At 40.5% G+C, this 27,435-nt stretch overlaps 5 protein-coding genes across 8 annotated transcripts; 3 read left to right on the top strand and 2 right to left on the bottom strand.

The window, feature by feature from the left end:
* The first annotated feature begins 1,510 nt into the window (after positions 1 to 1,510).
* LOC103985891 (ethylene-responsive transcription factor ERF003-like) lies at positions 1,511 to 2,301 on the top strand. The gene is made up of 2 exons (XM_009403749.3): positions 1,511 to 1,606; positions 1,689 to 2,301. Exons 1-2 carry the CDS (start codon positions 1,524 to 1,526, stop codon positions 2,089 to 2,091), a joined length of 486 nt encoding a protein of 161 aa, XP_009402024.1. The 5' UTR covers positions 1,511 to 1,523; the 3' UTR covers positions 2,092 to 2,301.
* Positions 2,302 to 6,118: 3,817 nt separating this feature from the next.
* LOC135612899 (uncharacterized) lies at positions 6,119 to 7,523 on the top strand. Its single transcript, XM_065109690.1, has one exon. It carries the CDS (start codon positions 6,174 to 6,176, stop codon positions 7,341 to 7,343), a length of 1,170 nt encoding a protein of 389 aa, XP_064965762.1. The 5' UTR covers positions 6,119 to 6,173; the 3' UTR covers positions 7,344 to 7,523.
* Positions 7,524 to 8,413: 890 nt separating this feature from the next.
* On the top strand, positions 8,414 to 9,945 carry LOC135612897 (uncharacterized protein At2g39795, mitochondrial-like). 2 transcript variants are annotated; one of them, XM_065109688.1, is made up of 3 exons: positions 8,416 to 9,020; positions 9,108 to 9,266; positions 9,604 to 9,945. In XM_065109688.1, coding segments are annotated over exons 1-3 (684 nt in total). In that variant the 5' UTR covers positions 8,416 to 8,496; the 3' UTR covers positions 9,605 to 9,945. The 2 variants fall into 2 exon arrangements, with proteins under 2 accessions (XP_064965761.1, XP_064965760.1); XM_065109689.1 differs by lacking the exon at positions 9,604 to 9,945 and having other exon boundaries at positions 8,414 to 9,020; positions 9,108 to 9,267.
* A 3,886-nt stretch (positions 9,946 to 13,831) lies between these two features.
* Positions 13,832 to 15,011, bottom strand: LOC135612896 (zinc finger protein 1-like). Its single transcript, XM_065109687.1, has one exon. The coding sequence runs from the start codon at positions 14,745 to 14,747 to the stop codon at positions 13,974 to 13,976; it is 774 nt and encodes a 257-aa protein (XP_064965759.1). The 5' UTR covers positions 14,748 to 15,011; the 3' UTR covers positions 13,832 to 13,973.
* Positions 15,012 to 19,953: 4,942 nt separating this feature from the next.
* On the bottom strand, positions 19,954 to 27,303 carry LOC103985478 (probable monogalactosyldiacylglycerol synthase 1, chloroplastic). 3 transcript variants are annotated; one of them, XM_009403181.3, is made up of 9 exons: positions 26,673 to 27,303; positions 26,420 to 26,592; positions 24,192 to 24,353; positions 23,854 to 23,995; positions 23,499 to 23,723; positions 21,812 to 21,874; positions 21,655 to 21,729; positions 20,594 to 20,835; positions 20,392 to 20,507 (listed from the first exon to the last, which is right to left on the bottom strand). In XM_009403181.3, exons 1-8 carry the CDS (start codon positions 27,153 to 27,155, stop codon positions 20,599 to 20,601), a joined length of 1,560 nt encoding a protein of 519 aa, XP_009401456.2. In that variant the 5' UTR covers positions 27,156 to 27,303; the 3' UTR covers positions 20,392 to 20,507; positions 20,594 to 20,598. The 3 variants fall into 3 exon arrangements, with proteins under 3 accessions (XP_009401460.2, XP_009401456.2, XP_009401455.2); XM_009403185.3 differs by lacking the exons at positions 20,392 to 20,507; positions 20,594 to 20,835 and adding an exon at positions 19,954 to 20,278; XM_009403180.3 differs by having other exon boundaries at positions 20,392 to 20,835.
* Between the last annotated feature and the right edge of the window lie 132 nt (positions 27,304 to 27,435).

Below are 27,435 nucleotides of genomic sequence, written 5' to 3'. Positions count from 1 at the left end.
TCATTTTGTCGATCGAAGATTTGGGAAGTATTAAGATACCTAATATTTTCTTCATTTTGAGAGATATTATTTATGATACTCCAATTCTGAGCTTCCAAGTTATGAAGAAAAAAAAAATCCTAATATTGATCAAATATAGAAATAAAATATTTGATATTATTATTATTTTTGGTTTAACTTTGAGTTTTTGTTAGATAATGAACTTTAAAGAAAGAACTCTCAAAAGAAAACAAAAATCTAAAGAATAAAAACCATAGCAATCCAGGATGGGTAAAACATGGGCACACTGTATCCATACACAGAATGAAGCAGGGACATGTCATGAGGTTGCTGCTCATCACCAAACTTGCAGAGAGCAGCAGCAGTCCTCTAAATGGTTGTCAGTGTACATGAGGACCAACACCTGGTGGGGGTGCTACAAACTCATCCCCATGTGAAGTATGGAGGAGAAATCAATGTACATTGAAGCAATTGCCATTGACTTTTGTCACACCCATTGAACAATGTGTGGAGGATGTGCCAAAACTAGCAGCAGAATTAGAAGTCCTTCACATTTGGAGTTGTTTAGAGAGAGAGAGAGAGAGAGAGAGAGAGAGAGAGAGAGGGAGGGAGTCTCTTCTCACCTGGGCCAACAGTTCCATGCAGCCATTCCTTTCAATGAAACCATCAATGCCACCATCAACACCTTCTTCCAGTCTATGAGGCATGTGCTCAGGTCTCCTTCTCTCATGGCAGCATGACATGGGCATGCACTCTTCTCACTCCACAAAGCTCCAAATTGGAATGATCATAAGTTGTGAAGATTCCACACCATGAGCCAGATGAAGCCTTTCACATTCCCAGGCAGAAGAAGAGGTTTCCTTCTACAGACACACCACTTCACTGCAGTTGGTGTTGATGCCTCACATTGTTCTTGCTCTGCACATTAGTAGCTTACTATAAAGACTTCTAAGACCCATATAATAGTTCATTCTCTTTACCTAATTCTTTTTCTTTTCTGAGGGAAGATTCTCTTTACATTTTTCATATTTGTGGCAGTCTAAATTCTCATCTTTCTCTACATATCCTCAATAGTCCTACGAGCATCAGATTCTTGTGTTACAGAACTGTTAAGATCAACCTGAAGAGGCTTTACTGCAGATGGTCTGTACCCTATTTATCTATCTTAATGACTGAGATTTGTATCAAATGAAGCTGTTAACTATGAACTGAGAAATCATGTAAGAATTAACTTGCCATAAACGTGAGTAAAATTTCATGTTAGTAGTGGCAATCTGAGTTTTTGACAGCCTTTTTGAAAGAAGATGATTACTGTCTTCATTCTCATAGGTGAATTGTGTGAGCATAAAAGATGGGAATCAGATTGAGATGCATGTTCATGGTGACCAAACCTTGTGGGCCACATCACCAAAGAAGGATGCAGAGGGCCCCACCCCCTTCAAATCCATCTCAGGCTCAGCTCACACTGCCTTCAAATCTTCCCTTCCATTGCGCAGTAGAGAACGCAGCATACTCTCTCTCTCATGGCCAGCTCCCAGAAGCGGTACCGAGGTGTTCGACAGCGGCACTGGGGTTCCTGGGTCTCCGAGATCCGCCACCCTCTCCTGTAAGCACGCACTGCACTCTCACTCCCTGTGCTGATGAGTTCCTCCACATCTCTTCCACAATTCTCTGTCATCTTCTTCTAGGAAGATGAGGATATGGCTGGGCACGTTCGAGACCGCGGAGGACGCCGCGAGAGCCTACGACGAGGCGGCAGTTCTAATGTGCGGAGCGAGGGCGAAAACCAACTTCCCTTGCAGTCCCCATCGCCCCCCGTCGTCACACTGCAAGTACCTGTCGGCGGCTCTCACCGCGAAGCTGCACCGCTGCAACTTACTCTCCCTTCAGGCCGCGCAGCCAGTCGTCATGCATGCGCCGCGAAGGCCTCCGGTGGCGGCAGAGCACAAGGAAGAGACCAGTCGGGTCGCGGAAGAGAACGGCCATGGCGGGGTGGAATTCAGTTGCTTAGAGGAGCATCACGTGGAAGAGATGATCGAGGAGCTGCTCGACTCCAACCTCTCCATGGAGCTCTGCTGCGCTGCTCTGTAGTCAGCTCTGCTACTTGCTACTGCAACACCTCTTCCAACATGCACATGTGCAGTACACTTACATCATCCTTGTCCTGTGTCTCCTGGAGCTTCTCTTGAAGCTTGAGCTGGTATAGGTTCCATTCATGGTTGCCCACAACATGTTTGAAAGCTGGTTATGTTCCACCATCCCCTAATAACACCTGTTTTGGCACTGAAGTCAAGATCATTGGCACAGAAGAATGCATATTGATAGAAGATGTTTCCAAGTATTAGGTTGGTGTTACATGTGCATTTACCATTGCATCATCCAAGTTCAGTACTTCTTGTTTGTCAATAGAACATACTAAGATAAGAAAATGATGCTGGGCTTAAATGATTAGAAAAGGTTGGTGTGATGGTATTGGATCTCTGAATGCAACAGTGCATGTGCCTGCACATGCCATTCCAACTCCAGCAGCATTTTGTGGACACAGCATTGGATGTCAAAGTTCTACCATTAAAACCTTGTGGCTGGATCTTGGCATGCTGTAGAAAGACTGTATTGGTGTTTAACATGAATGAAGTGATCAATGAAGTCCAAAGGAAAGGAGTAGTAGAGAGAAGGCATTGCAGATTTTGTATTGGCGTTTAACATGAATGAAGTGATCAATGAAGTCCAAAGAAAAGTAGGAGAGAGAAGGCATTGCAGATTGGTTCACTCACATTCCTAGTGAAGCTGGAAATTGTTGTTCTTGGATAAGTTCCTCATCTCATTAGGTTTTTAGGCTGACTTGATTGCAAAATCAGATGTAATGCATTGTCTTTTGAGGATGATGAAACATTCTTCTCTTTTCTGCTCATCCATGATCACTGCAGTTCATGCCATGCCATTTCTCCACTTGTTACCTCGTTTACACTCTTCTGCAACATCTCTTTTCTGCTCACTCATGATCATTGCAGTTCATGCCATGTCAGTGCTTTGCTTCTCCTTCTGCAACATTGCCTTTTCCAAATGAAGCTTCAGGATAAATGTTAGCTGGAATATTAAGGATCATAGCCAATAAGTGACCTATGATCTCATGAGTGTATTGGTGGAGATTTTTCGGTTTTCACAAACTCAACCACATTCTTGGCAAAACATGAATCAGTCCTCAAAATAATTTAATTGCACCTACTAATTCCTTAGGTTGAATCATTTGCAAGTGCAGAGACATTCTCAGAATGTTCACATGACTTTGGTGCCATAAAAGAACTTTTGCAGTTCTTTTTCTTCTCTTTTGGACAGCAAGCACAGAAGTTTCTAAACTTTTCATTCCAAATGTTTCTAAATGAGATGAGGCTAAGCCTCAGATTTCCTCAGATAAAAGGAGATAACTTTAAATTGCACTGCCTTCTTTCAGCTTATGGAATGCCAGATTTATATTTCTTGCCATTTCCTTCTCTGTACCTGCATTGGCCCATTGGTCTTTGACCTTTAAAAAGACATGAAGGTAATGACAACATTGGACATGGTGAGATGAAGGTTAAAGAAAAGTGAAAGGAAGAACATGGAGAAGAAGAAAGGATGCAGGGCAAATAAGAGGAATGAATGAAGGTAGAGATGTATGGAAAGGAAATAAAAGTGAGGATGATGTTATAGGAGGTTTTGTGGAAGAGTATGGTGAAGATTTGTTACCATGACAGTAGGCATGAACTTCTTCAAGGTAAGAAGGAAATATCATATAAATAGGAAGATATGGAGAATCCACAGTTGGTGGTAAGATGAAGGCATGGATTCACAGTTTAATTATGTGATTCTAGTCAAAGTATTCCTTCTTTTGTGGTCTTCAATGAGCATGTTAATGTGAAGAATTGACTCATTATTTGTGTCCTCCAAAGGAAGAGAAGAGTATATAAGATAGAATACATCTTCACTTGATTTGGATCTTCAAATTAGTCATTGGCATTTAGAAACAAAGTCCAATGATTTGAGTTCAACCACACTATCAGGAAAGCTCACTCTTCTATGGAAATAGAACTCTTAGTAATGTGACATTGGTACATCAAGGAAAACAGTGAAGCTGAAAAGGAGGAGGATGTTTCAGAATCTAAGTGTAGATGGCTTACTATATGCTGGCACTTGGCTAGACAAACTAGGAAAAGGATAGAGAACTCCATGGTTGATAACTCATCCACTACTGTAGGGGGATCAACAGCAAGCAGGTGGAATTCCATGGTTTTAGACCCATAGACTATCATCTTTATGTTGTTCTGTACCTCACTAGTGCAAATTAATTAATGGTTTTGGATGAAATGTGGTGCTCAAAGTCATTGGCTAGCAGAATAGACACCCTTTTTCTGCAGGCCCTAATCTGTAGAAAAAGTATGGAGTTTGAAGGTGTGAACTACAACTTTTGGGAGGTCCTTAATTCTTTATGGGAAATGCATCAAAATTGGCTTTGACTACTGCTTCAAAAGGTATAGACATCAACACAAAAACAAGGACTGAGAACCAATTGTTCTATCAGGATTTCTTTGATTGCTCCATTCAAGCAGCTCTACAATTTGTTGGGAACCACAGAAGAGAGGTTGACAATCATACTGCTCAGCAAACAATTTCTAACTACTTGAAAATGATTACACTCATCTTTTATCCTAATTGAGAGATTGAGACTATTATGCTGAAGTTTTAATGGTGTTTTGCTTTAGCATCTCTCTGGTTGGACAAACTCCAATGTTGATGTCTGCTTTCTCTATTCTTTTTCTTAAACCTTAAACTGCATGTTCCTTTTTCTTTTCTTGAGACAATGGAGTTAGAAAACCCAGAGAAATGAAAGGAACAGATCTTTACATCTAGACACAGACGAACTCATGTCATACATTTTGCACTACAACATTCAAGGCTTGGGAATCTGTTCAGAGCAAGCTGCAATGATTTAGTCACAACAAACCTAGAAAAGTAGCAGCAGCAGCAGTAGTTTCTCCCACAAGGACATGACACATGCATCAGGAAAGGAAATGGTTGGACCAAATCGTTGGAGTGTAGCAGCCAGATGAGAGATGATAAGGGAAGAACATCAGCAAGCTTTTTGGGAGATGAACGAGGCTGTGCCAATTTTGGAGCATTGTGTGGGTGTGGGACTCTCATGCAATCTTTCCACATGGCATGCTTCCTCTAGGTCAGGTGCTGTTGTTCTCACTCCTCTTCAAGCTACCAGGAACCTCGTCAGGCCTTGGATACTCGCATCCACACCTGAGCTCAAGGACGAATACGATCTTCTCCAATATAATAATTTGATCATTAGAACACTTATCACGAACAGATCACTGATGATTTGAAAGATCCCAAACGATGTCAAATAAAATGGTGGCTGTTAGAATGATTGTTCATGATTAAAAAAAAATATTTTTCATTTTTGAAAAAACAGATGATTCGATTTAGATTCTCAAAATCTAAAAAATGAAACTACTAATCAGTCGTATATTTTGTCATGACTCGAGTTTGATGGACTAACTGAGGTGCACAAATAATATCCGTAGGTGACTAATATTATAACGTATGCACCAAATCTAACTCCACATCAAGGACATGGAGGACCCACTAAGTGGCAAAAACTGTGGAACAGCGTGTCTTAAGCACCCAAATGGGCCAATGAGGCACTATCTCTTGACCATGGAAAGATGCATGATTGATTCGTATATCATACACTATATGGATGTACATTATGGCCTGCATCTGTAATTATTACTAGGAAAAAGTCCCATCCATCTACCATCAACCATTTCAAAGCACAGCATGCATGACTCGTTCCACATCACGATGTTAATCAATAGGAAAAAAGTCAAACAACTGCTTTGACCACGCACACCCTCTCCGGCATCTTTGAAACACACCCTCATGTTTCCACCCACCTACAACCCCACTTTTCTCTTCCTAAGTATCATCTAATTGCTCATTAAATTGACATTATTATTGTCACGTAATTCTACCTCTCGATATTTTCATTAAGTAATGACCATTATTATTGTCACGTAATTCTAAAAGTCACTTGGACTACCGCTTGGATGTTTATATATATACACACACACAAACCGCCCTCTGCACCGCAGGTTTAGGAGACGAAGAGGCTTGGAAGGAGGAGGATGCCGGACAGGATTCTGTCATGCTTCGGCGGGGGTGAATCGCCGTCGTCGACGGCGGCCGGACCCAGCCTGACGACCTCGATCTACGAGACCCGCCTCGGCCTCGCCGCCCTCACCTGGTCCCGCGGCGTCCTCGGCGTCACCCTCTGCGCCGACCTCTACCTCTCCGACGAGGATGAGGAGCCACTCCGGTTCCGCGTCCGGCCGTGGCTCCTCTGGAAGCGACGGGGGTCGCGGCGGTTTCGCCTTCGGGACCACCCGCCCCACCGGTTTGTCGAGTTCGCTTGGGACCTCTCACGGGCGAGCTTCCGGCCTAGCGGTGCCGGCGGCTGGCCTGAGCCCGTGGACGGATTCTTCTTCGCGGTGGCAGTCGACGGCGAGATGCTCTTGGTCTCAGGTGACCTTGCCGAGGAGGCGTACCAGAAGATCCGGGCGCAGCGGCCGAAATATCCTTTTCGGAACCCCGCCCCGGCTGCGAGGCGGGAGCGCGTCGTGCTGGGGGACTCCTGTGGCCGGAGGTCGTACCGAACGATGGTGCGGTTCGGAGGTAGGGCTCGGGAGATCTCGATCGACCTGGGGGCGAAGGGGAGGGAGCGTGAGGCGGGCATGGCGGTGGCCGTTGACGGCGAGAGTGTCCTCCACGTGCGGCGCCTTCGGTGGAAGTTCCGGGGGAGCGAGAAGGTGGACACCGAGTGCGGCGCCCGGATGCAGGTCTCGTGGGACCTCCACGACTGGCTCTTCCATCCCAAGGACAACGCCGCGTCCAGTGGCGGCGCAGCCCCTGCGACGGCAGAGAGCGAGCGCGCTGTGTTCGTTTTCCGCTTCGCGGAGGACCCAAAGCCGGCGGAGGGGCACTTCGGGACTGCGTTTGGTGGCAGGCAGGAGGGGCATTTCGGGGACAGCGTGTACAAAGGGACAGTGCATGGAGGCAACTCCGGGAAGACCAGGAATTGGAGCGAGAGCAGCAGCAGCAACGGAGGTAGCGTAGCCGAGAGGATGACACGGAGGAGGAGGAGGAAGAGCCTCTTGAAGACGAGCTCTATGTCTTCATCCACCTCATCTGCCTCTTCGGCTAGCAACTCGACGGTGATGGAGTGGGCGAGCCAGGAGGAGGTGGAGCTGCAGAAGCCGGACGGGTTCTCGCTGCTGGTCTACATCTGCAAGAGCTAGCTAGATTATCATCACTTAGATTCCCCATTTCTGCTTCATGTGTGTAAATTTCGTTGCTTGAAATTTTGGTTCTTTGGGAACAGTCTTCCGAGATCTTATCATGTTACACAGCTATGGAGAGATCAGGTTTCTTCTTTTGGTCTGTTCTTCTCATGAAAATGTTAGATGGATTCTTCTTCATGGCAGCTTCTTAGCAAGAAACATTGATCATCCGTTCAACCATGATACTTATCCTTTTACCGAATAGGTTTCGGACCAAATTCTGTATCCAACCAACATCTGTGGAAGAGAGATAAATGGAGAGCTAAGAAGAAGCCACATCTAGGTAAAATATGTGATCAGGGACCATAGCCCGAGTTTATCCTGCAACCATACTATGTGTCATTGCGTTGTTGTACGCAGCCAGTAAACCCCTGTTGGTATTTTGGGTTACAGAGACGGTGGGAGGGATCCAAATGCGTTTGGTGAAACTTGGCGACGACCGAGTCGTCTTTTCCCTTTCTCTCTCGTTCATAGTCTGCAAGAGGAACGTTATAGACACTGCATGTGAGATCTTTTTGTTGCCTACTGCTTGGTGCTGTTCTTTTCCTACTGCATCAATAGAGAGAGAGAGAGAGGGTCAGACACAAGCAGATGCCTACAGTTTTGTCAGGTCGTCAGTCTCTCGTGAGGTGGGGTGGGTTGGTAGATTCTTTGGCCTCTTCTTCTCCAATGGCAGTCCTTAACTTAGTCTCTCTACTCCTCAACAATGGCGTTCCTCCATTCCACTGTGGCAACCCATGCTCAGGTCACTGTGGAAACGAAGCTTTCGATTGTAGGGTGACATGCTCCAAATGGAGATGGCGACGGAAAGGATCTCCCACACGAAGCCTTGTAAGGTTCATACTGTTCCTTATAAGATCCCCGAACTACATATTATTCCTAAACAAGTCAACAAACGAGATATGGTCTTCGACTTCATCTGGTTCTGGTAATTCTGTAAATACATGAAGATTTGAGTTAGTGGCGACAAATGGGCCACGGCCCGATGAATGCTTGTCTGATGCGGATTTCATTGAACCCGACCCGTTATCGGGCATAACCCCTTTGCCTCCCATCGAAGCCTCACCCTCAAACCCTCGTTCAACCTCGACGCCAACTACCTCCGTCGGCCATGGCTCGGTGGCTCCTCCCTTCCCGTGGGCTTCTCCGCCTCAAATCACTCGTTTCTTCGTCAGCCTCTGCCGTAATCTCCCGCTCCTACATCTCGGAGATGCGCCGCTCCGCCTTCAGGGAGAACCTCCTCCGGATCCTCCGTACCGAGATCGCCTACGAGGTCGAGTCCCGGCCCCCTTCCCAACCGGAGGCCGCGTTCCGGTCCTTCGACGTCGATGACCGGCCTGGGGAGCAGTGGATCAAGCTGCGGTGGAGCCGCGGCCGGGAGGAGATCAAGATCGAGGCCACCATGTTCGACGGCGCCGCCCCCTCCACACGGTCGGCCGCACCTTCGGAGGTGGCAGACGCGGGCGATGCCCGCCTTCATATCACCCTCATGGTTGAGGTGTCGAAGGGCGACGACTCGGAGTTCGCCCTCCAGTTCGCTTGCTCGGCCTGGCCCGATGATATTGAGGTCGAGAAGGTCTTTCCTGTCCGCCGTGGGCATGCGACGCATAGGCAGTACATGGGTCCCAACTTCAAGTAATGAATGATATCCGCTTTTGTTTTGTTCTTGTTCTGGATTTATGTATTGTCGTTGTTGGAGTTGATTTCGTGGTGTTTGGACAGGGATTTGGATGAGGAGATGCAGGATACTCTTCTGGAGTACTTGGAGGAGAGAGGGGTGAACGATGAGCTCGCCGGATTCTTGCATGGCTACATGGCGAACAAGGACAGAACAGAGCTGGTTCGTTGGTTGAGGAATATCGAGACCTATGTGAAGAAATAGTGAGACTTATTGCCTTTTTAGGTTTCGATTTTGTCATCTTATTACGATTCAATTTTGTGCTGTTTATTCAGCACTGAGCTCGTCCATTGGCTTTGGTAAATCAACATGCACTGTTGAAATATCTTGGTCATTTGTGTGTCATTTTGTTGTCTGAGTTCAAATCGAGGCTTGCAATCATTCCTGAGGCTCAAAAATATTTCGTGATATAGATGGTTGATCTAAACATTTTAAATTTAGTTTACATAATCCTAGCCCCGTATTCACGACATATTAATCTTGTGCTTTAATTTCTTTTTATAATTATGCATATTTAACCAACACTAAATTTTGTTCTAGGATAAATGGTGGCCATGTGCACGAAGCTCCCACCACCACAAGATTGGGAAGGGTCAACATATGATGTCTTACCTCTGGGAGCAGGAGGCAATATCCTGATCACCCAGGTTGCGAAATTGCAAGCTTAACATAGTGCCAAGGCTGACCCCATAGTAGGATTACATTGTGGGAGAAGAGATGGAGAGGCACAGTCTTCCTGTTTGGTGCTTGCCTCCCCCATGATTATTAATTGTTCACCTTCGCACAGTGAATGTTCACTATGGACTGGTTGGAAAATCTCAGGGAAATTTGTGACAAGACAGGGATTTAACTGAAAGTGATTTGTGTCAATTATCTTTTTAATCAGGTTTAGAAAGCAAAAACCACATAAATAGTCTGCTGAGATGCTCAACTTGCACATGAAGTTTTGGTGTTACTTGAATGCTAAGAACATATTTGCTTAACAGTCTGATTTCCTCTGTACTTTTCTTCGTTATGGACCTCTGCTTACCTTTGAATCAAATACATTCATTAACATTTTGATACCAAGAAAGACCATAAGACAACTTTGTCTGATCGGCTTCCATCTAAGATGAAAGTAGTAGTATATGCATAATTTCTTTGCACTTAACACAGATAGTATTCATCAAAAGGCGATATGATGCCTTCTCAAGAAGTCTTAGCATATCTAAGTGCATATTTTAGATGAAATGGTTCACCACATGTTTACGATAATTTGTTTGTAATTTACCGACGTAAATTAATTGAAATCAGAATGCAAAGCTGTAACTGCCATGCAGATTCTTTTAAATAGTAAACTTTTTAAAGGTACAATTTTCTTCCTTTTATTTCCTTTGTATAGATAAGTTAGTTTGGTTACTAATCAAGCAAGCAGGATATTGATCTAAAGAGGTTGTGTTGGTTACGATTTTAATTTTCTATTTCTAAAGAAAATGATAAAGAAAGGAAATGGTATATGTGCTGATTGCTAGTATCTGGTTTTCTTCCCGTTTGCATATTTGATTGTTTCATTGTTCCGTTTGCACTATATATTTTCTGCATTTAGGTGAGATTATGATTGATAGGAAAAAGTCATGTTTAGGCTTGTTATTTACCGTCGTTTGTAAGAAAATATTACTTGACATCATCATGGTGAAAGATGAATAAAAGTTGAATTCTTCGATTTAGTATCAAGCCTAAGTGTATGATAGTTTTGGAAATTCTGAAGTATCTGAAATTTTTTTATCTTTTATTTGGATGATTCGATAGTGAAGGAAAAACAAAAAAAAACCTAATTGAGTTTAAGATCTTCTAACCTGGACTAGAATGTCATAACACAAAACAACAGCCTTGATCGGTTTTGTTTAGTTTACTTTAAATCTCAAATATTCATAGAGATTTTAGGAGGATCATGAACGTTTCAAAAATCTTGAACAAAGGGAAGAAAATATTATTTTTTGGTGGACAAACCTCTTGGGAGTGATTAAGGTGAATCAAAATTGTATGGAAACTTCTGCAGATCATGTGATCTGTGAACCCACCAGATGTTGCATTAAATTGCTTGTAAAAGCCAAGATGGGTTGTGCTATTAGTCCATCTAAGTTGCTGTTCTAATTTCTACAATGATGTAAATGGTTTTGAGTTGGAAATAGCTGCCATCGCAGATAATATCAAGGTTGAATATTAAATATAAAATATTAACTTATCTTTCTCCTTGTTGACAAATGGCTTGTTAGTTGTTAGGATCTTACTTTTTTTTCTACTATCAGTGTGTCATGAAACATTCACTGGATTATGTTCCTTGTTGTTCTTAAACTTTTTTAGAAAAAAGATTTTGCTGTTTAAATCATTAGTAGGGCATGATTCTTTTCATCTAGACCCTTGTTTATTTCTTTTATAGCTTTTTTCTCAATCCTTTATCATAAAGTGTGCACTTCTGATATTAAATTATGTTTCATTTGCTTTAATCCCATCAAAGGTATAGATTATTATGTCAGGACTTCAGTACTTTCTTGTAACATCACGAAGTCCATGGGGGATGAAATCTAACCAGAAGTTGGTCAGTAGATCTTATTTTTCTTATTTCTACATGATTTCTGTGGACAAACACTTTAATTTAGGTCCATCAACTGACTTTATTTGTCTTCTACCATGTGTTGTCTCGCGTTAGATTGCAAAGACCAAAAGCAGATTTGACTTCTTTTAAACTTTCCAACAATGTCCACCCCTTAATTCTTTTGATTTGCCAAATTTGTTATTCTAACTAGTTGCCTCTATCAATTTGGTTTGCAGCATATGTCAACTGCATTATTGGCTCTTTTGTAGTTTACTTTCCGGATACACTTTATTATGCCCTCATTCATGCCTCATAGTGTATGTGTTTGTGGATCATGATGCTTGTTGGACATGACTCTTAATAACTGAGTTCTTTTTTCATCACGTCTGTTATATACTGGACCATGTGAAAAATGCTTTTTTGGTGCCATACTAGTGGGCATTGATTCTATCATTTTTTGTTACTCAATTCTTCTTGTATTGCTTTGAACCTAATCTCTGCTGTTCTTGTGCACATTCTTTACCTAAAATCAATGTCTATTTCATCGGCTGGAATTCTTTATTTGTTTTTTCTTTGCTATGCGTATTCTTTACTAATGATATTCTCTATTTTGTCGGTGGTAATTCTTTGTTAATTTTTTTTTTACTTTCTTGTGATTAGTCTTACCCAGTCTTCTTTTCTTGTTGAATGAAATGAACTGTAGAACCTTTAGAGTTGTTATTAATCCATGCCAAACCATTGAGGTCCCTACCACAATCAATGGAACACCAAATCTCCAACTCTTTCTTTTCCTGAAGTCAAAATCATAATTAGTTATTTCTCCACCCACACAACATTGCCACATGTAATGCATCATTGCAATGACAATTTGTGTGTCCTTTACATCAGTATAAACCAACTCACATCTTCAGCATTTCTTCCAAAAGTTGTAACACAGAATAATTTTTAATTTCTCTCCTAGGATTTAATCAACATTTAAGTGGTGTAAGGTCATGATGTCATGTTATGTATATTAAGCGACTTCGTCAAAGAATAATTGCTGTTCTGATATGGCTATTTCATGTGGAAGAATCAGTAAGGTGCTTGATTGGTGTTTGCTTCAGCTTTCATTCTAGGTTTCTCAATATATATTGAGAAGTTCCTGTTCAGATTCTTTCCTTTGTTTACAACCACTTACATGGCATAAATGTGTTTGTCCTCCAAATATTTGTGTAATCAAAATAACATAATATCTGTAGTTTCCCTTTCATTAACTGTACCTGCTAACATACTTGTTTACATGTAAAGCAATTATTTTCACAAGTATGAACCATAGCCTTTAGAGTTTCTTAGAGAAAAAAATTCCACTGCTTTCCTTTTCTTGAGAAGCTCTTTCAATTTAAACTTTATTATTATTAGTTTCTTCTATTCTTAACTTGTGGAAGGCTTGGAAACAAAAAAAAAGTCCAAATGTGTAGGACAAAGAGAACGCCCTGTGGCTGACTTCAAACATCAAGTATCTAAATGCATTGAGATATTGTGGAAAAGCAGGTTTTCCTGCACTAATTTGTGGTTACTAATTGCTTTTACTGCAACCTGCAGGTCCCTTCTTATTCCTAACTGAAACTTCAACATCTCCTACATTTGAGCCAACTCTCTTGCCATCCATCATACCCAGGTATTTAATCTCTGTTTAAATGGCTCTTTATGTCTTAGTAATCAATGCAATAGATAAGTATCGCGAGCCCCAAAACCTTAAATAACTCCCCCTGAAAGAATTTAAACAACAATTCTGTGCAGCCCTCTCTTTATTGCTTCTGAGGCTGTGTATTCCATTACCCTTTTTGCTATTAAGATTTGTTCTAATACATGCAAAAGACTCAGATAAGGCACATATTTTTTAACATACAAAACTTGGATATTGCCACCCTCTCTCGTTGGCGTCTAAAGCACCGTTTCTTGAGATATTGGAGATAGATAAAACCTTGTGAGTTGATAAGGCAATTTAATTACATGGTGAAGGAATGTGAGAATTTGATGTTTCTTTCACTGTGATATGTTAAGTTTCATCTTAGTTAGCAGATGGGGAATCTTTGAGAGTTTCATTGTTTATAGAACTTTATCCATCTTAAAAATTGTTTCTTTGTTGGAGAGCAGAGAAATCTCAGCTCTCAATGAAGCTATTGTCATATCATGGAACAACACCAAGCTATGTTTACCAATGGTGAACTATTATTGAAAGGAGACAGCATCTGAGCAAACAAATCTGTGACAAAGTAGAGTAACGAGGGTAGAGAAGAAAGAAGAACGAAAAAGGGTAATCCCCAACCACAAAGACTGAGCTGCTACCAACTCTTTAGAGCTTTAAGGTCAAGTCAAGCTTCTGCACCTCCTTCTTCCCTACTATGACTTGGTCTCCGGCGTCAATCCACCGGTGGCCTCCGATCACCGCCTGGGGCTCATCAAACCTCGCCGCCAGAGCCGACGTCCTTGCACAGAAGTCCTCCCTGGCCATCAGCCTCCCTACTCCAGGTTGCCGCTCGTTCAGAGAAGAGCCATAGCAGGGCTTGTGTATCATCGAGTGCACCTGGATTCCCAAAGGCCTCCCGCCATACATGCCGTGCAGTGGCAGCGCTGCCATGCTGGGCGGAAACCTGTGGCTGGGGTGGTCGCCGAGGCGAGCGCCAGGGCGGGCGCCGTTCTTGGTGAGGGATCGCTCGCGCTTGTGCGCGTTCTGGTGCCCGCCGAGCGCCTGCGAACTGTAGAACTTGCGGCGACAGTAGTTGCAGGAGAACACGCGGGGCTCCGACTCCGGCGACCCCCGATGAGGTAGCGCCCCCGAGGCAGTGCTTGGCTCTGCACCACCCAAAGACTCGATGAGGTTGAGCTCGAGCACTGGCGTGCTCGTGCTCAACGACGGGGACTTCTCCCCTGCATCCTTGTTGGACAGGCTGAGGTCCAATAACTCCTCGTTGAACTTGGGTTGCTCTCCACCTTCTTCCTGCTGCTTCTCCTCCGCCTCCTCCAACACCATCATGCACTCTTGCTTGGCCACCACATGAGGCGTTTCTGATAGGGTTGAAGTAGTCTGAGAAAGAGTAGTCTCTGTTGTGAACCCAAGTACTTCCATGGAACACTTGGTGTCTTGACTTGGCTCCTTGGTGGCGAATATAAGGAGTGGTTCCTTGGGAGGGCTACATGGAAAGAAACAACAGCGGTGAATGATGATTATTCTATGCCATCTCACATTCCTTATCCAAGGAAAGATACACTGGGTTACAGTTACTTTGGTCTGTACTTATGGACAAGGTTTAATGTTTTAGAGAGAGAGAGAGAGAGAGAGTAGTATTTAAGTTAGCCATTCACCCATCTTCTCGCTCTTCCTTAACTCATACCATATATGCATGGTTTTTTGAATTCCAAGGAAAGACTGATGTAAGATGAGTTGATTGCCTGGTTGATGCAAATCATAGCATATAAGATTGATTTGAGTCCTTTTAATTTTTTTCGCTGTTGGAGGGTGGCATCATTCTAGATATTTGTATTCAAGTTGATTGAGATACCTGACAAAGAATATGGATGTGTACGAATTTGTATTGATGACTGTCATTCTATTTTTGGCCGGATGTTTTCATGCACGTTTTGTTTTTTTCATTTTATGCTCATAAAGGAAAGGCTGAGGTGATGGGTACCTTCTTGGAGGCAAGTAGAGATAGAGATCAATACTTGTGTGTGTGAAAAGTAAAAATGAAGTGAGTTTAATGGAAAGAAACCATTCATCCATATCTCTGTAATTTGGCAGCCTAAAATGGTCAATCCAAGGTATTCATTATACGCAAGAGAATTAATGCTGAAGAGTAGTATCATGGCAAAATTAATTTTGGGTCTTACATACAATTTTCCCTGAGAATACCCTGAAAGGAAGTACAATTGTAATTCTTTTCTGGTTTTGGATATTACAACAATCCGCCAAATGGTGTCTGATTTTTCTTAGAAATAGAAATAGTTTTATCTTAATCTTTAAATGATAATGTTATGGATACACCTTAGCCAGTTGAGTAAATTAAGAAGTTGGTAGATATTTGGTGAATTATTAGATGCTGCAGGTTACAACCAATTTTTAGAAAGAGAGAAAAAGAGTATGCCATATTTACTGTGAACATCCTTTATAACCTCTGCATTCAGGTTATCTCACTGTTGATATGTTCACCATATGTACCCTAAATCCTTTTCAAGTGTCGAAGTGTAGTCAAACTGATATTGATGTGCCAAATAAAGGCATGGCAAATCAGGTGTGTATGCCACTTTTTCATTTTTGTTGTTGTCTCCTCCTGGTTGAGATCTCCTTCCACATCAGTTTCTTAGGGGCTTCACCCAGTTGTGGCAGACAAGTTGGGAGCATTATGTGGACTGAAACAAACCCTCTTCCCAGCGTCAAAAGTGCCATTCTACAGCAACTACAATTTGCAACACTAGCAGATTGTAGCTCTGCAAATGGCAAGAGACCTTTGAGAATTAGAAGAGACAATCCCTTCTTGGAAGATGGAGACTCCTCTCATCCTATCTGAAAGTACCAGCAGCTAACTCAGATCTCACTGCAACCCACTTTTTCTCTCTCCCCCACTCCACTTACAAGTGCAGTCTCATGAACTCTAGAACTGATTGGGCACAAGTGATATGTTGGTCTGCTTCATATATCTACCCCCGTTTGCCAAGGTGCATACACACTTGAGATATCCTTTTCTGGCTTGTCTATTTCAGCAGGAACATATCTAACTGGGATCTCAATATCAACACTGCCACATATATTTAGCTGACCTCCACCCAGAGAAACTTTGGCCTCCATCAGCAGGTGTGGATGAACAAGTACAACAACCAATTGAAGTAGGCCAAGAATCAATATCCTCCATTGTTGCCACCATCAAGAAACCCTTTGTGTGTGTCCACAGGACAAGTAAGAAACAAGCAAGGCAACTTATGAAATATAGATGGGAGCATTCATGAAGATCAGTTTGATGTTTGTTCTTGCAAAGTCCCTGTAGGTACCATGGTTGCAGAAGATGTGGATTAAGAAACTGTAGTTATCCAAAGGATTATGTCTGTTGATTGTGATGTTAAGTTGTCATGTTCCAAGGTTTTAGATTAGGCAGAATGGAGAACTAAAACTTGGTTGGCTTCCAGAAGAGATTTGCCAATTCTCACCGTTTGCTTCTGGAGACTGGAGGCTAGGTCAGAATTTGGATAGATTTTTGCCATTCTAGTTAAACAAAGCAATTAGTTTTCATAATTAACAAAGCAGACAGTTCTATCCAATTCAAAACAAGCCAACTTCACAAGGCAGCAACACTGTTATTTCTTCGAAACTTGGTTTTGTTACATCACCAATGAAGTATATAAGGAAAACAATTAGTATGGCTATCCTATAATTAAGTGCTCTTGTTAGTAGTATCAGACAGAATTTATGGATGGTATATTTTGTTTGTGCCACACATTATATTCCAAAAAATCAAAACAAAAGCTGGTTGAACTTTGTCATTATCAAATAGTAACTCCTCTGTGTTGTAAAGATCAGCTTTGAATTCTTTTCATTCTTTTTCTTGTCCTACACCCTTCACATTCCAATAATCAATACAAGAACTAGTTCAACTGTCCTTTTCAAACAATGGATGGTATTCTTGTGAGATGAATGCTGTCATCATTTGAATCACTAGGTTTCTCTCATTGGTCAAAATCATCAGCTGTTGGGCAGCATATGTTATGACACCACTTGGTGATATGACTTTGGGATATTATGCGAAGCTACTCCCCTCAAATGACCATTCCTGCCATAAAAATGGAGGTACAGTTACTGGTGAGCTAGAAAATTTATAGAAACATTTCTACTTTTTTTTTTTCTCATGAATATATTGTCAAAGTTCAATATACCATATATCGTGCATCTCGTTTTCTATTAGTTTAAGTTTTTGGGCTGAATTATTATCCAATCAAAATCTCATCATGATACCAAAATAGATCGAGATTATAAAACATATAGAAGAGTCAATAAGTTAGAGAGTTGATGTCAGATTTATTTTTTTCTATTAATTATCAATGATAATTAATATTTGAAATATGGGAAAGTACACTAACAAATGAGGAAAATATTTGAAATACCAGTAGCCTTGGGTTCAGGTCAATTATTACTTATTTTGGTTTCCCTTTTGGATAGAAGACATGGATCATATTTCTTACCCAACTACTTATTTTATCTTATGCTATATATATATATATATATATATATATATATATATATATATATATATACACGTTTGTAATTTATGCTTGGGTTCAGTTTCACATACTACCTCTAATCTAACTCATAGATGAGAGGAGAAATTAGGGGTTAATATAGTTTGAAATTACTGATCATCCGATTAAAATTATTATTGATTGTCTATTAAGTGAGATGTTAGGAATGATTGATCCAAATCTGAAGTTTATTTGACCCGAGGTGTCGAAGAGCAAAGCTACCGGTCTATCAAGATATAGAGCTAAAGTGTTGAAGTGGAGAGCTCTAATTTTCTGAGATCCTCGAACTCTTGAGATGCCTACGGTGGCAGATCAGTGTTCAACCTTTTTGTTACCTAAGTTGAAGGCTAAAATGTAGTATAAAGTTTGAAGAACGAGAAAAAAAAAATATACTATTTATGATTAAGACTCCATAATTATTTATGATTTAAAAATAATATTTTATATAAAAAATCCTTACTATTAAGCCTTCCTCCCTCCCGTAAGTGATTTAAAAATATATTTTATATAAAAAAGTTCTTACTATTAATCCCCTCATATTGGTTTTTACACGATGATATCCCTTTTTCATCACTTGAAAATATCTCTTTATCACCACCCTCGTCCTCAACCATTGCTAGTGTCGTCGTCGCCACCCTTCGTAGCTATCACCTTCATCACATCATGAGGCAATGTCGCTTGCCCTTTTTCCGTCGTCTTTTTTCTCTCCTCCCTTTACCTTCTTTCTTCTTCTTTCTCCTCCCTCTCCCTTCTCTCTCCTCTCCACCCATCCTTTCTAATCGCCTCTTTCCCTCCTCTCCCCTCTTTTCTCATCTTCTGCCCTTCTCGATCTGATCATTATGAGAGGAGATAGAAAAAAAATGATGAGAAAAGACAAGCGAAAAGGATGGAAGGGAAAGATGAGTGGAAAAAGAAGAATGAAGAAGGCGTTAGAAAAGGTTAGATGACATTGCCTTGTAGTAGTAGGGTAGAGATAACAACAACATTGCTAGCGACGATCGACGATCAAGGATGAAGGTGGTGGAGAAGAGATATTTTTATCAAAATAACAAAAAAGGAATAAGGTAAAACATTCTTAAAAAAAAATATTTCTCAAATCACAAATGATTAGATGAATATTTTCTATTAAAATGTTTCCTGACATGATAGATTAGACATAACTACTTTTGTTTAGTGTAAGACATGATAGATTGGACGCAACTACTTTTGTGCCACCCTATGATAAAGAAACTATGAGCAGAGAAAATAGATCAGGTGAGCATATCATGAAGCTAATTAAAAAGCATGCATCTGCCACAACTTGCAACTCGAAAACAATATACATTTCAAAGACTTAGTTTAAGCATGTCTACATCTTACTTGTTACAATTCTCCTCTGGCAAATCACTCTCTGCAAGTGGATGAACATTAATTTTCTAGACATCCAAGCTGCATTCTTAGTGTTTGCTCTACGAAAGAAAAGGATGCACAGAAACGCTCATTGATATCCATCATTCTAACCTCCTAACCTCGACAAAAAAAGTCATGGGTAAGTGAAAAGAGTGGATGGTTTTGAATGAACTGAAAGAGAAGAAGATAAGCACGACTGAACTCAATGAAACTATAGTAAATGACACTGCAAAACATATAATATTATCATCATCTAATAACTCTGTAAAACAACATCATCAACAACAACAATAACAACAATCGAATGGAGAAAAGAGGAGATGAAAGAAACTCCAATTTGCCAAAGTCCAATTGTCATAAACCGATGGCCTAAGAAAATGTGGACCATCCAAGCCTTGGCTTGTCTCCACATATATTAATCATACAAAAGAAAAAAAAAATCACCACCACCATCAATTTAAGAAAGAACCAGAGGATAAAAGGTGCTCATCCTATCCAATCGTACCTTCAATTGGAGCCCATCCAGTTCTTTACCAAGAATAATCTACTACAGTATACGCTCAACTAGAGTGAACTAGTTGTGGTAGTTTTCAGGAAAAAAAAAAGAAAAGACAATACACATCATGATCTTATCTCAAGTAATTATCAACAAAAACAACTAAATAAAGAGAATTCATGCTGGTTCCAGTGTTTTTGAATAGGTTTATAGTGCTTTTGACACCTCTATCAAAACATTATGTCTATTTAAAAACTAAAGCAAATATTTGTGTCCTTCCATCATCTCCCCCAACTTCAAGATTCATGTTATAACATCATCATCTCCTCATGCTTCAAGTTTCGTACCTTCCAATCGTCTCCTCACGCTTCATGGTTTGTGCCATCCAGCCTTAGATTTCCTTCCTGACGTTTCCAGACTCGTGCCGACATGCCATCTTCTCCTCTCGCTTCAATATTCGTGTCATCGCCCGTCAGCATCTCTCACTCCTGGAAGAAGATGAACTTAAGGATTGATTCCATATATCTTTCCCTCATACATATATATGTATAAGATAGGATATAATGCTTGTAAGTTCTCAAATGACATCCGACATACAGTGTTTATGCTTAATATGCACAGTTAGGCATCAGAGTTTACTCTTCAGATTTGAATGTCCACCAGTGGGCATTACAACTGGACATTATGAACCAATTTCCTCCATCTCAGATACAAACACTGAAAAAAATTGAACACATTGCTACAAATCACAAACATTGATCTAGTCAACTATATCGAAGCAAAGGATCGGCAGAGATTGATACTGAAGTCAAGCTGCACAAGAGTACTGTGGTACAAGACTTCTTTCTCTGACCAACTCGTGAAGATCATGAACAATCTTAAAGACCGCATCTGGACGTGCAAGCTTTAGAGCATTCTGAGACATGGCTCTGAACTCATCAGACTTCGGACCAAACCACTCGGCGACTATCTTTGCAATCTCTTTTGGTGATTTTGAGAACTTTCCACATCCGTTGTCCACAACAAAAGGAACATTACCAACTTCCTGTTGTGCAAACATATGATGACTTAGTTGCTGAATTTATTAGGTATTACAATACACGATTTCAAGAGAAGGGTCATTAAGTCATTGCAAGCAACATATACATCACAAACTAAAGATTTGTGGATCTGATTGATGTTCAATTATGTCCTCATTACATAGGGAGCCTTGTGCTGTCAACCAGTTTGGTAAGATCTAAAGTTTAAAATTGATAGGGAATTCTGATCCTTGGGCTTATAGCTTAACAAAATTGTACCTCCACTCACTGCCTCAGACCTCAACAGCCCACTTTTCATCAATGGGGAGGACAGAAACACTGAATGGAGGGCAAAGAAGAGGATAGGAGGGTGGAGACAGGAATGATCACCAGGTAATCAAGCCAGTTTAAGTGATCTGAGTTTTCTTTCAGATACCCCAGAAGTCAGCATGGCAGTTAACCATGCCAGGTCAGCAACATGTACCACTGCTGGCAGAAATGTGTGGTGGTGGTAAGATTCAAAATAGTGGATCAAAATTTCACATAAATTTAAGTCAGATCTCACTCCAAGACACTAATCATTAAAAGAAAAACCAAGGAAAGATCCTGGGGAATTTCTTTTATGAATGACCGAAGAAGCTTTTATCACTGTATTTAAGAATGTTTATTGACAAGTAAAGCCTACAAAGTTTTCACCATGGTTAAACTCACATTAAACAAAAAGAAAATGGTGAGACAGAAACATTTGCACAGACCATTTCATGTGCTGGTGCTTTGTAATCCCTGTGTAATCTAACATAATTCACTGAAAAGGCAGTAAACCTACAGAAGCCAAGTAGACTTACCTGCCCAGCAATATAGTCATTCAGAATAATAGGAAGACCACGGATCATTGCTTCCGCAATAGTACCTGGTCCTGCCTATAGAACATGAAACTCGTTATATTTGTCCTTCAGGAATGTAAGCCAGAGATTAAAAATAATAAAGTCGCAGAAAACTTACTTTGGTAATTATGCAGTCACAAGAACCCATGCATTCTTCCATCTTAGTAACAAAACCTTTTACCTGGAAATTCAAGAGAGTTCATAGATGATGAGAATGAATTATAGTGGATGAATTATAGCGGACATAGTAATCACACAAAGTTAGCATTTGATTAAGTTCCAAGTAAACACTACAGAAATTGTACACTTAGAATGCCAAAAGCATCTGAAGCATTTAAATTAAAAGAAGACAACATAATCCAAGTTATTGCCTCACAGGCAATGTTTAAAGCATTATCTACAAAGATAATAACAAAGAGCCTATGATCTCAGCCACTTGGGGTTGCACCAAGTAAGCTCTCAGAAATCTCATAATATAATCATGTCTTTTCTCAAAGTCATTTTGGTTTTCTTCCTCTCATGACAATTCCATCGAATTGACTTGCATTCCTAACTGATGAATCTATAGGCCTTCTTTTTTTATAGGCTATCTTTTGATATGTAATAATGTCATTTGATAATAATTATTTAAAAATTTAGTTGCCAGAGTACTGCAATTAAAATTGTCATTGTCACATAGTGGCCTAAAAGAATCATCTACCAATTATAAACTGTGACCTGATCATAATGCTATATCACATCTAGATCATAATGCTATATCACATCTAGATTTCAACTAAAATGAAGCTATATATATACATCATTGGCATGACTGAATTCTCATACAAGTCCAAAGAGCTCAGATTGATCAAATGGCACTCAAAGAGGATATAAGAGGTATTTCTTACAACAAAAGTACCTACCATAGTAGAAAAAAAGGAATAAGAAGAATACATGCTGTGTTGCTTTAAACCTAAACCTCAAATTAAAGGGAAAATTATCTCTGAGTGAGGACTTGAGACCTGATGGATCTCAAACCCATAATAAGAAAGCCTTCTTAAATCCATAAAAATTATCCACTCACATTGAGCACAAATTGGTTTTGACCTTCTGTTTCGTAAGGGAGAGAAAGGAGTGAAGAGGACAGGAAGATAAATGATAGGAATCAGAAACACAGTGAATTCAGTCTATAAATGTTACAATCAATATTAAAACAACCCAATTGAAAACCCAGATTTCAGCCGAAATTCAGCAATGTCCAATCTCAGTCTACATATGTTACAATGACATAAAATCAGCTCAACTGACAATCAAGATTTCAGCCGAGATCCACCAATCGTGTTCTATCAGGAGAACCTAGCCTTGATGAACCCTGTGGTGAAATCTAGTACAGATTCCACAAGGACTGATCAGGTTTCTCCAATTTTGATTTGGATAAGATTGATGGTTACCAAAACTCTGATTAACCTAGCAGATTTCACAAAGACATATGGGTGAATGGACCTCGTGCTATGGAACCAACTAAATAATGACTGACCTTCGAAGACCCCAATATGGTTGGTCAATTCTGAAGACCACTCTCATACTTCAAAAATTAACTTATGCTACCTCTGGACAAAACATAAATGAAAAATACTTTCAAGCAAATCTCAAGGATCACTCTTGTGGTTCAGAATATTAATTTAAGCTGGCCATAGTTAAGACAACAAATCAGTACTATTGAAAACTACTTCAGCATAACCTAATCAACAAAAGGAAATTGTAATAAAAGAAAATTCACTATTAAGCTAAGTATTACAACCACCAGTTAAAGAGAGATTAAATACCTGCACAGGAACTTTCCAGTCAATTGACTGCAATCTGTTGGCAAGTTTTCTGTTTCGGCCACAAATTATCAGGATCTGACCTATAGGTTCTCCAAGATTCTCACTGTACAATGAATCACCCAGTGCCCGAGCAGTAGCCTCAATAGGACCCATTCCTTCCCCGCCGCCCATCAACAAAACAGCAGGTAAATCCTCATCCATCCCTAAATCCCTTCTTAATTCCACCTGTTGCGAATTAGGAAGAGAAGAGACATTATTAGCAAATAAATCAAAGCATTAGGAGATTAATTATAATAACACTTCGAGAAGGAAGACTGGTTAATGAAATTTAATGCTTCGGTAGAAAATTGACTACCTTTGGTCGAACTGGTTTAACAAAAGAAGGACGCACTGGAAGGCCATAGACCTTGATCTGTGAAGGCTGCAAACCAGCTTTTAATGCCCTCTTTGCCACCTCAGTAGAAGGGCAATAGCATCTTGTTACGAGCCTATGGAACCTAAAATCAACAACAGCAACAGCGAGAAGATGTCATTAGTTATGCTAACAACAAGTCTATGGAACCTACAAACACACCAAATAAGAAAAGGGCATGATCAAATCAGGAAGTAAGAGAAGACTAATATTATCATGGATTGTGGACATAAACAGAAAGCAAACTAATGATGTTAACTAATGTTATAAAGTAAGCTTACCATGTTGGATGGCATGTGCTCAGATCTGTCACAACTGTAGTAAAGATGATCTTCTTCAACAGACCTTTCGCCCTTAGGATTCGAAGAGGGACATGTTGCATTAGTGGATGAACACTAATAATAATATCAGGCTGGTACTTCATTAACCCTTTTGCAACTTCTCTGCACTTATAAACCAAAAAGATCAGGTTATAAGCAAAAAATAAAAATAAAAATAAAAATAAACCTGAGTGGAAGATCATGATCAAAAGGTCTTGTAAGTGTTATACCAACCTAAGTATGGCCAAACTAATTAGGTCATAAATTTGTATATGATAGTCTCAACCCTCTGCAAAATAATAGCAATACCATTGATTCGACTGAGATAAAAAAAGGCTCTCCACTTGTTGTTAATAAAAAAATTAAGAACTTATTGCCATGTGATCTTGGCAGGATATTAGTAACGAAAATATCAAATTTTATGTTTAACAGCAAATACGATGACATTGTTCTCATGTTCACATGATTCATAAATGATCTCAGATAAACCATGTAATTCTCCCATAGAAATTATGCACCGTCTCAATTTGCAGATAAAATTAGCTATAATAGACACAGATTTTAGCCTTGCTTGATGATTACAGTACTTCTTTGGCACTAATAGCAGGATTCTCAGGACTAAATTAAGGCTTCAGGTAGTAATAACTGAAGATACATTCTTATGATTCAATTCCAAAATCCTATTTGATTAATACAAAAGAAAAAGAAAAGCCACAACATTATTTATATATTACTTAACAAAAGCTATTGCTTTTTGAAATGTTCTCTCTTTAACTAGATGTAAGCAGATACACAGCATATACACAATGGAGATTGAAGCTGTTACTTTCAATCTTAATCCAAGTATTGTTTCTAAACCATATATCTACAAGCACCTAGCAGATGATATTATGACCCAAATGATCCTGGGCATCTTCATCTGGGAACAAAGAACCACATGCTCTAGATGATACTACGAGAGACAAATGAAAGTGATTGGACTATTTTCAATTGTAAGAAAAAAAAATTGGATGGACCAGTGCATGAGGCTCCCTCACTGAGGTCTAGAAGGGTCAACGAAAGCAGCCCTGTCTCCGAAGAGAGGCTATTTCCATGATTCAAGCCTAGTCTTCTTCAGCTGGGAACAAAGAACCACATACTCTAGATGATACAAAGGAGAGACAAATGAAAGTGATTGGACTACTTTCAATTGTACAAAAGAAAAAAAGGGATGGACCAGTGTATGAGGCTCCCTCAATGAGGTCTATAAGGGCCAATGAAAGCAGCCTTGTCTCCGAAGAGAGGCTATTTCAATGATTCAAGCCTAGTCACCTGGGTTGCAAAGGATTCAGATTAATATTTTCAAATCACGAGAGTTTTGGAAGCCAGCTTAAGAACAATTTTCTTTGCAAAGTAGTTAATAAGTAATTGTTGGGAAAAATAAAGACAGATTCAGGATAACTTATTCTAACATTCTTTTGTCACATTTTTACACCAAAACATAAAACCCCATAAAATCTACTTAGGCAATTCTGAACTCCTAATTCACTACAAGTAACCATGTTGCCTGACATCTAGATGTTATCCATCTCCTTGTGCTATTTTTTCCACATGGACCCAAAATATAGAAACATCACTTATTGGTATCTGTTATTCATGAATGCTATTCTAGAAACTTTAGAGCCTAAGTAACCAAATATGTATAACTTTTTAAGCACTTTATACACTGAGTCTTTTGGACCAGAATCAGGATATCATCGTAAGACCCAGACTGTCAAACTGCAGTAAGTAGCATAGGAACGAAGGTAGTATATAACCTTAAAGCAATCTGAAAACTAGAACATAATGCACGCCACACACATCATCGTTGATTGATCAGACCTTTCTTTTCAATGAATTGATTATATAGTGTGATTTCATGTTTTTAACCCCAAAAGATCAACCAAAGAAAACAGTGCACTGAATTTTCTTTTCCATGATTGCTTTTCCTTATTCTTTCATATCTTAAACTACATCACACATTTCATAAGTTCATTTTAAAGGATCATCCATTTATCATCATCACTGTTGTGTGTCAGAGAAAATCTTCACTTCTGCATGATACCCTCTTCAGAGTTCAGTAGTCACCAAGTGCACTGGCCATCACAAATTCTTTCTAGAATTAAAAAAAAAAAACAAGGATATGGAAGAAAATAAAGAAACATTCTTACCGAGCTATTAACGTTGAAGTTGCTGCAAAATGTGGTTGATGCACCAAGCGAGGGGCGGATCCATAGTATGTCATTTTCCACAAAGCACCGTGCTTCACCAAAAAGTTATAGCTCCTAGGCAGTTGATTGAACGGCCAGGGTGTGTGGTCGGTCCACAGATCCGTCACAAACACCTACATCAGCACGCCATGTACAGAATTCGAAACACACGAAGGTCAGAAGACAAGACATCAATCACCACAAGAAACCTCACCTGGTACTCTTCTCCGAACTCTTGATTGAAAGCGGCCTTAATGGCCTCGGCCGACGCCCTATGCCCGCCGCCAGTGTCGCTCATCAAGATGAGAACTTTCTTCGACCTCTCGCACTCCACCACGCCATTGACGGGCGCCCCGTCCTCCTCGACCACGCTGGGGCCCTCATCATCCAGCCGAATCTCACCGCCGGAGACGCCGAGGGAGGCGAACCCAATCGAGGCACGACGCTCGCAGTGGATCCGCGAGAACCGATTGAACTCGCTCCAGAGACGGTTGAGCTTTGAAGACAGAGACGACGACGCTCTTCCGGGAAGCGCGGCGAGGGAGGGCGAGCGGCGGTAGAGGTAGGTGGAGTTCAAGGGAACGGAGGAGGAAGCGATGGGGAAGAACGGGAATCGAGCGACGAGGGAATCGAAGGGGAGGAGGCAGCAGAGGTCGTGGAGATTGGTGGGCTCTTGGCAGATGGAAGAAGGCGGCATGGGAGCGGATTGGGTGGGGGTAGAAAACACATGAGCGGGTTCAAGATGGCGAAGGACTGAGTGCCGGAGAGAGAGAGAGAGAGAGAGAGAGAGAGAGAGAGAAGATAGGCAGATCAATAGCAGGAAGGTGAGCTAGAGAGAGAGAGAGAGAGAGAGCAGGAAAGATACAACTGTTGGTAATTAGTAGCCTTTTGGGGGAGTTTTTATTTTTATTTTTTCGAAAAAAAAATCAATTAAATTGGACAAATACTCGATTTTTTTTATTTTTTTCCGAGCAACA

Source organism: Musa acuminata, chromosome BXJ2-5 (assembly GCF_036884655.1).
Source record: "Musa acuminata AAA Group cultivar baxijiao chromosome BXJ2-5, Cavendish_Baxijiao_AAA, whole genome shotgun sequence".
NCBI lineage: Eukaryota > Viridiplantae > Streptophyta > Magnoliopsida > Zingiberales > Musaceae > Musa > Musa acuminata.
The sequence above is the reverse complement of the archived record's forward strand: the minus strand, read 5'-3'. Positions and strand labels throughout refer to the sequence as shown.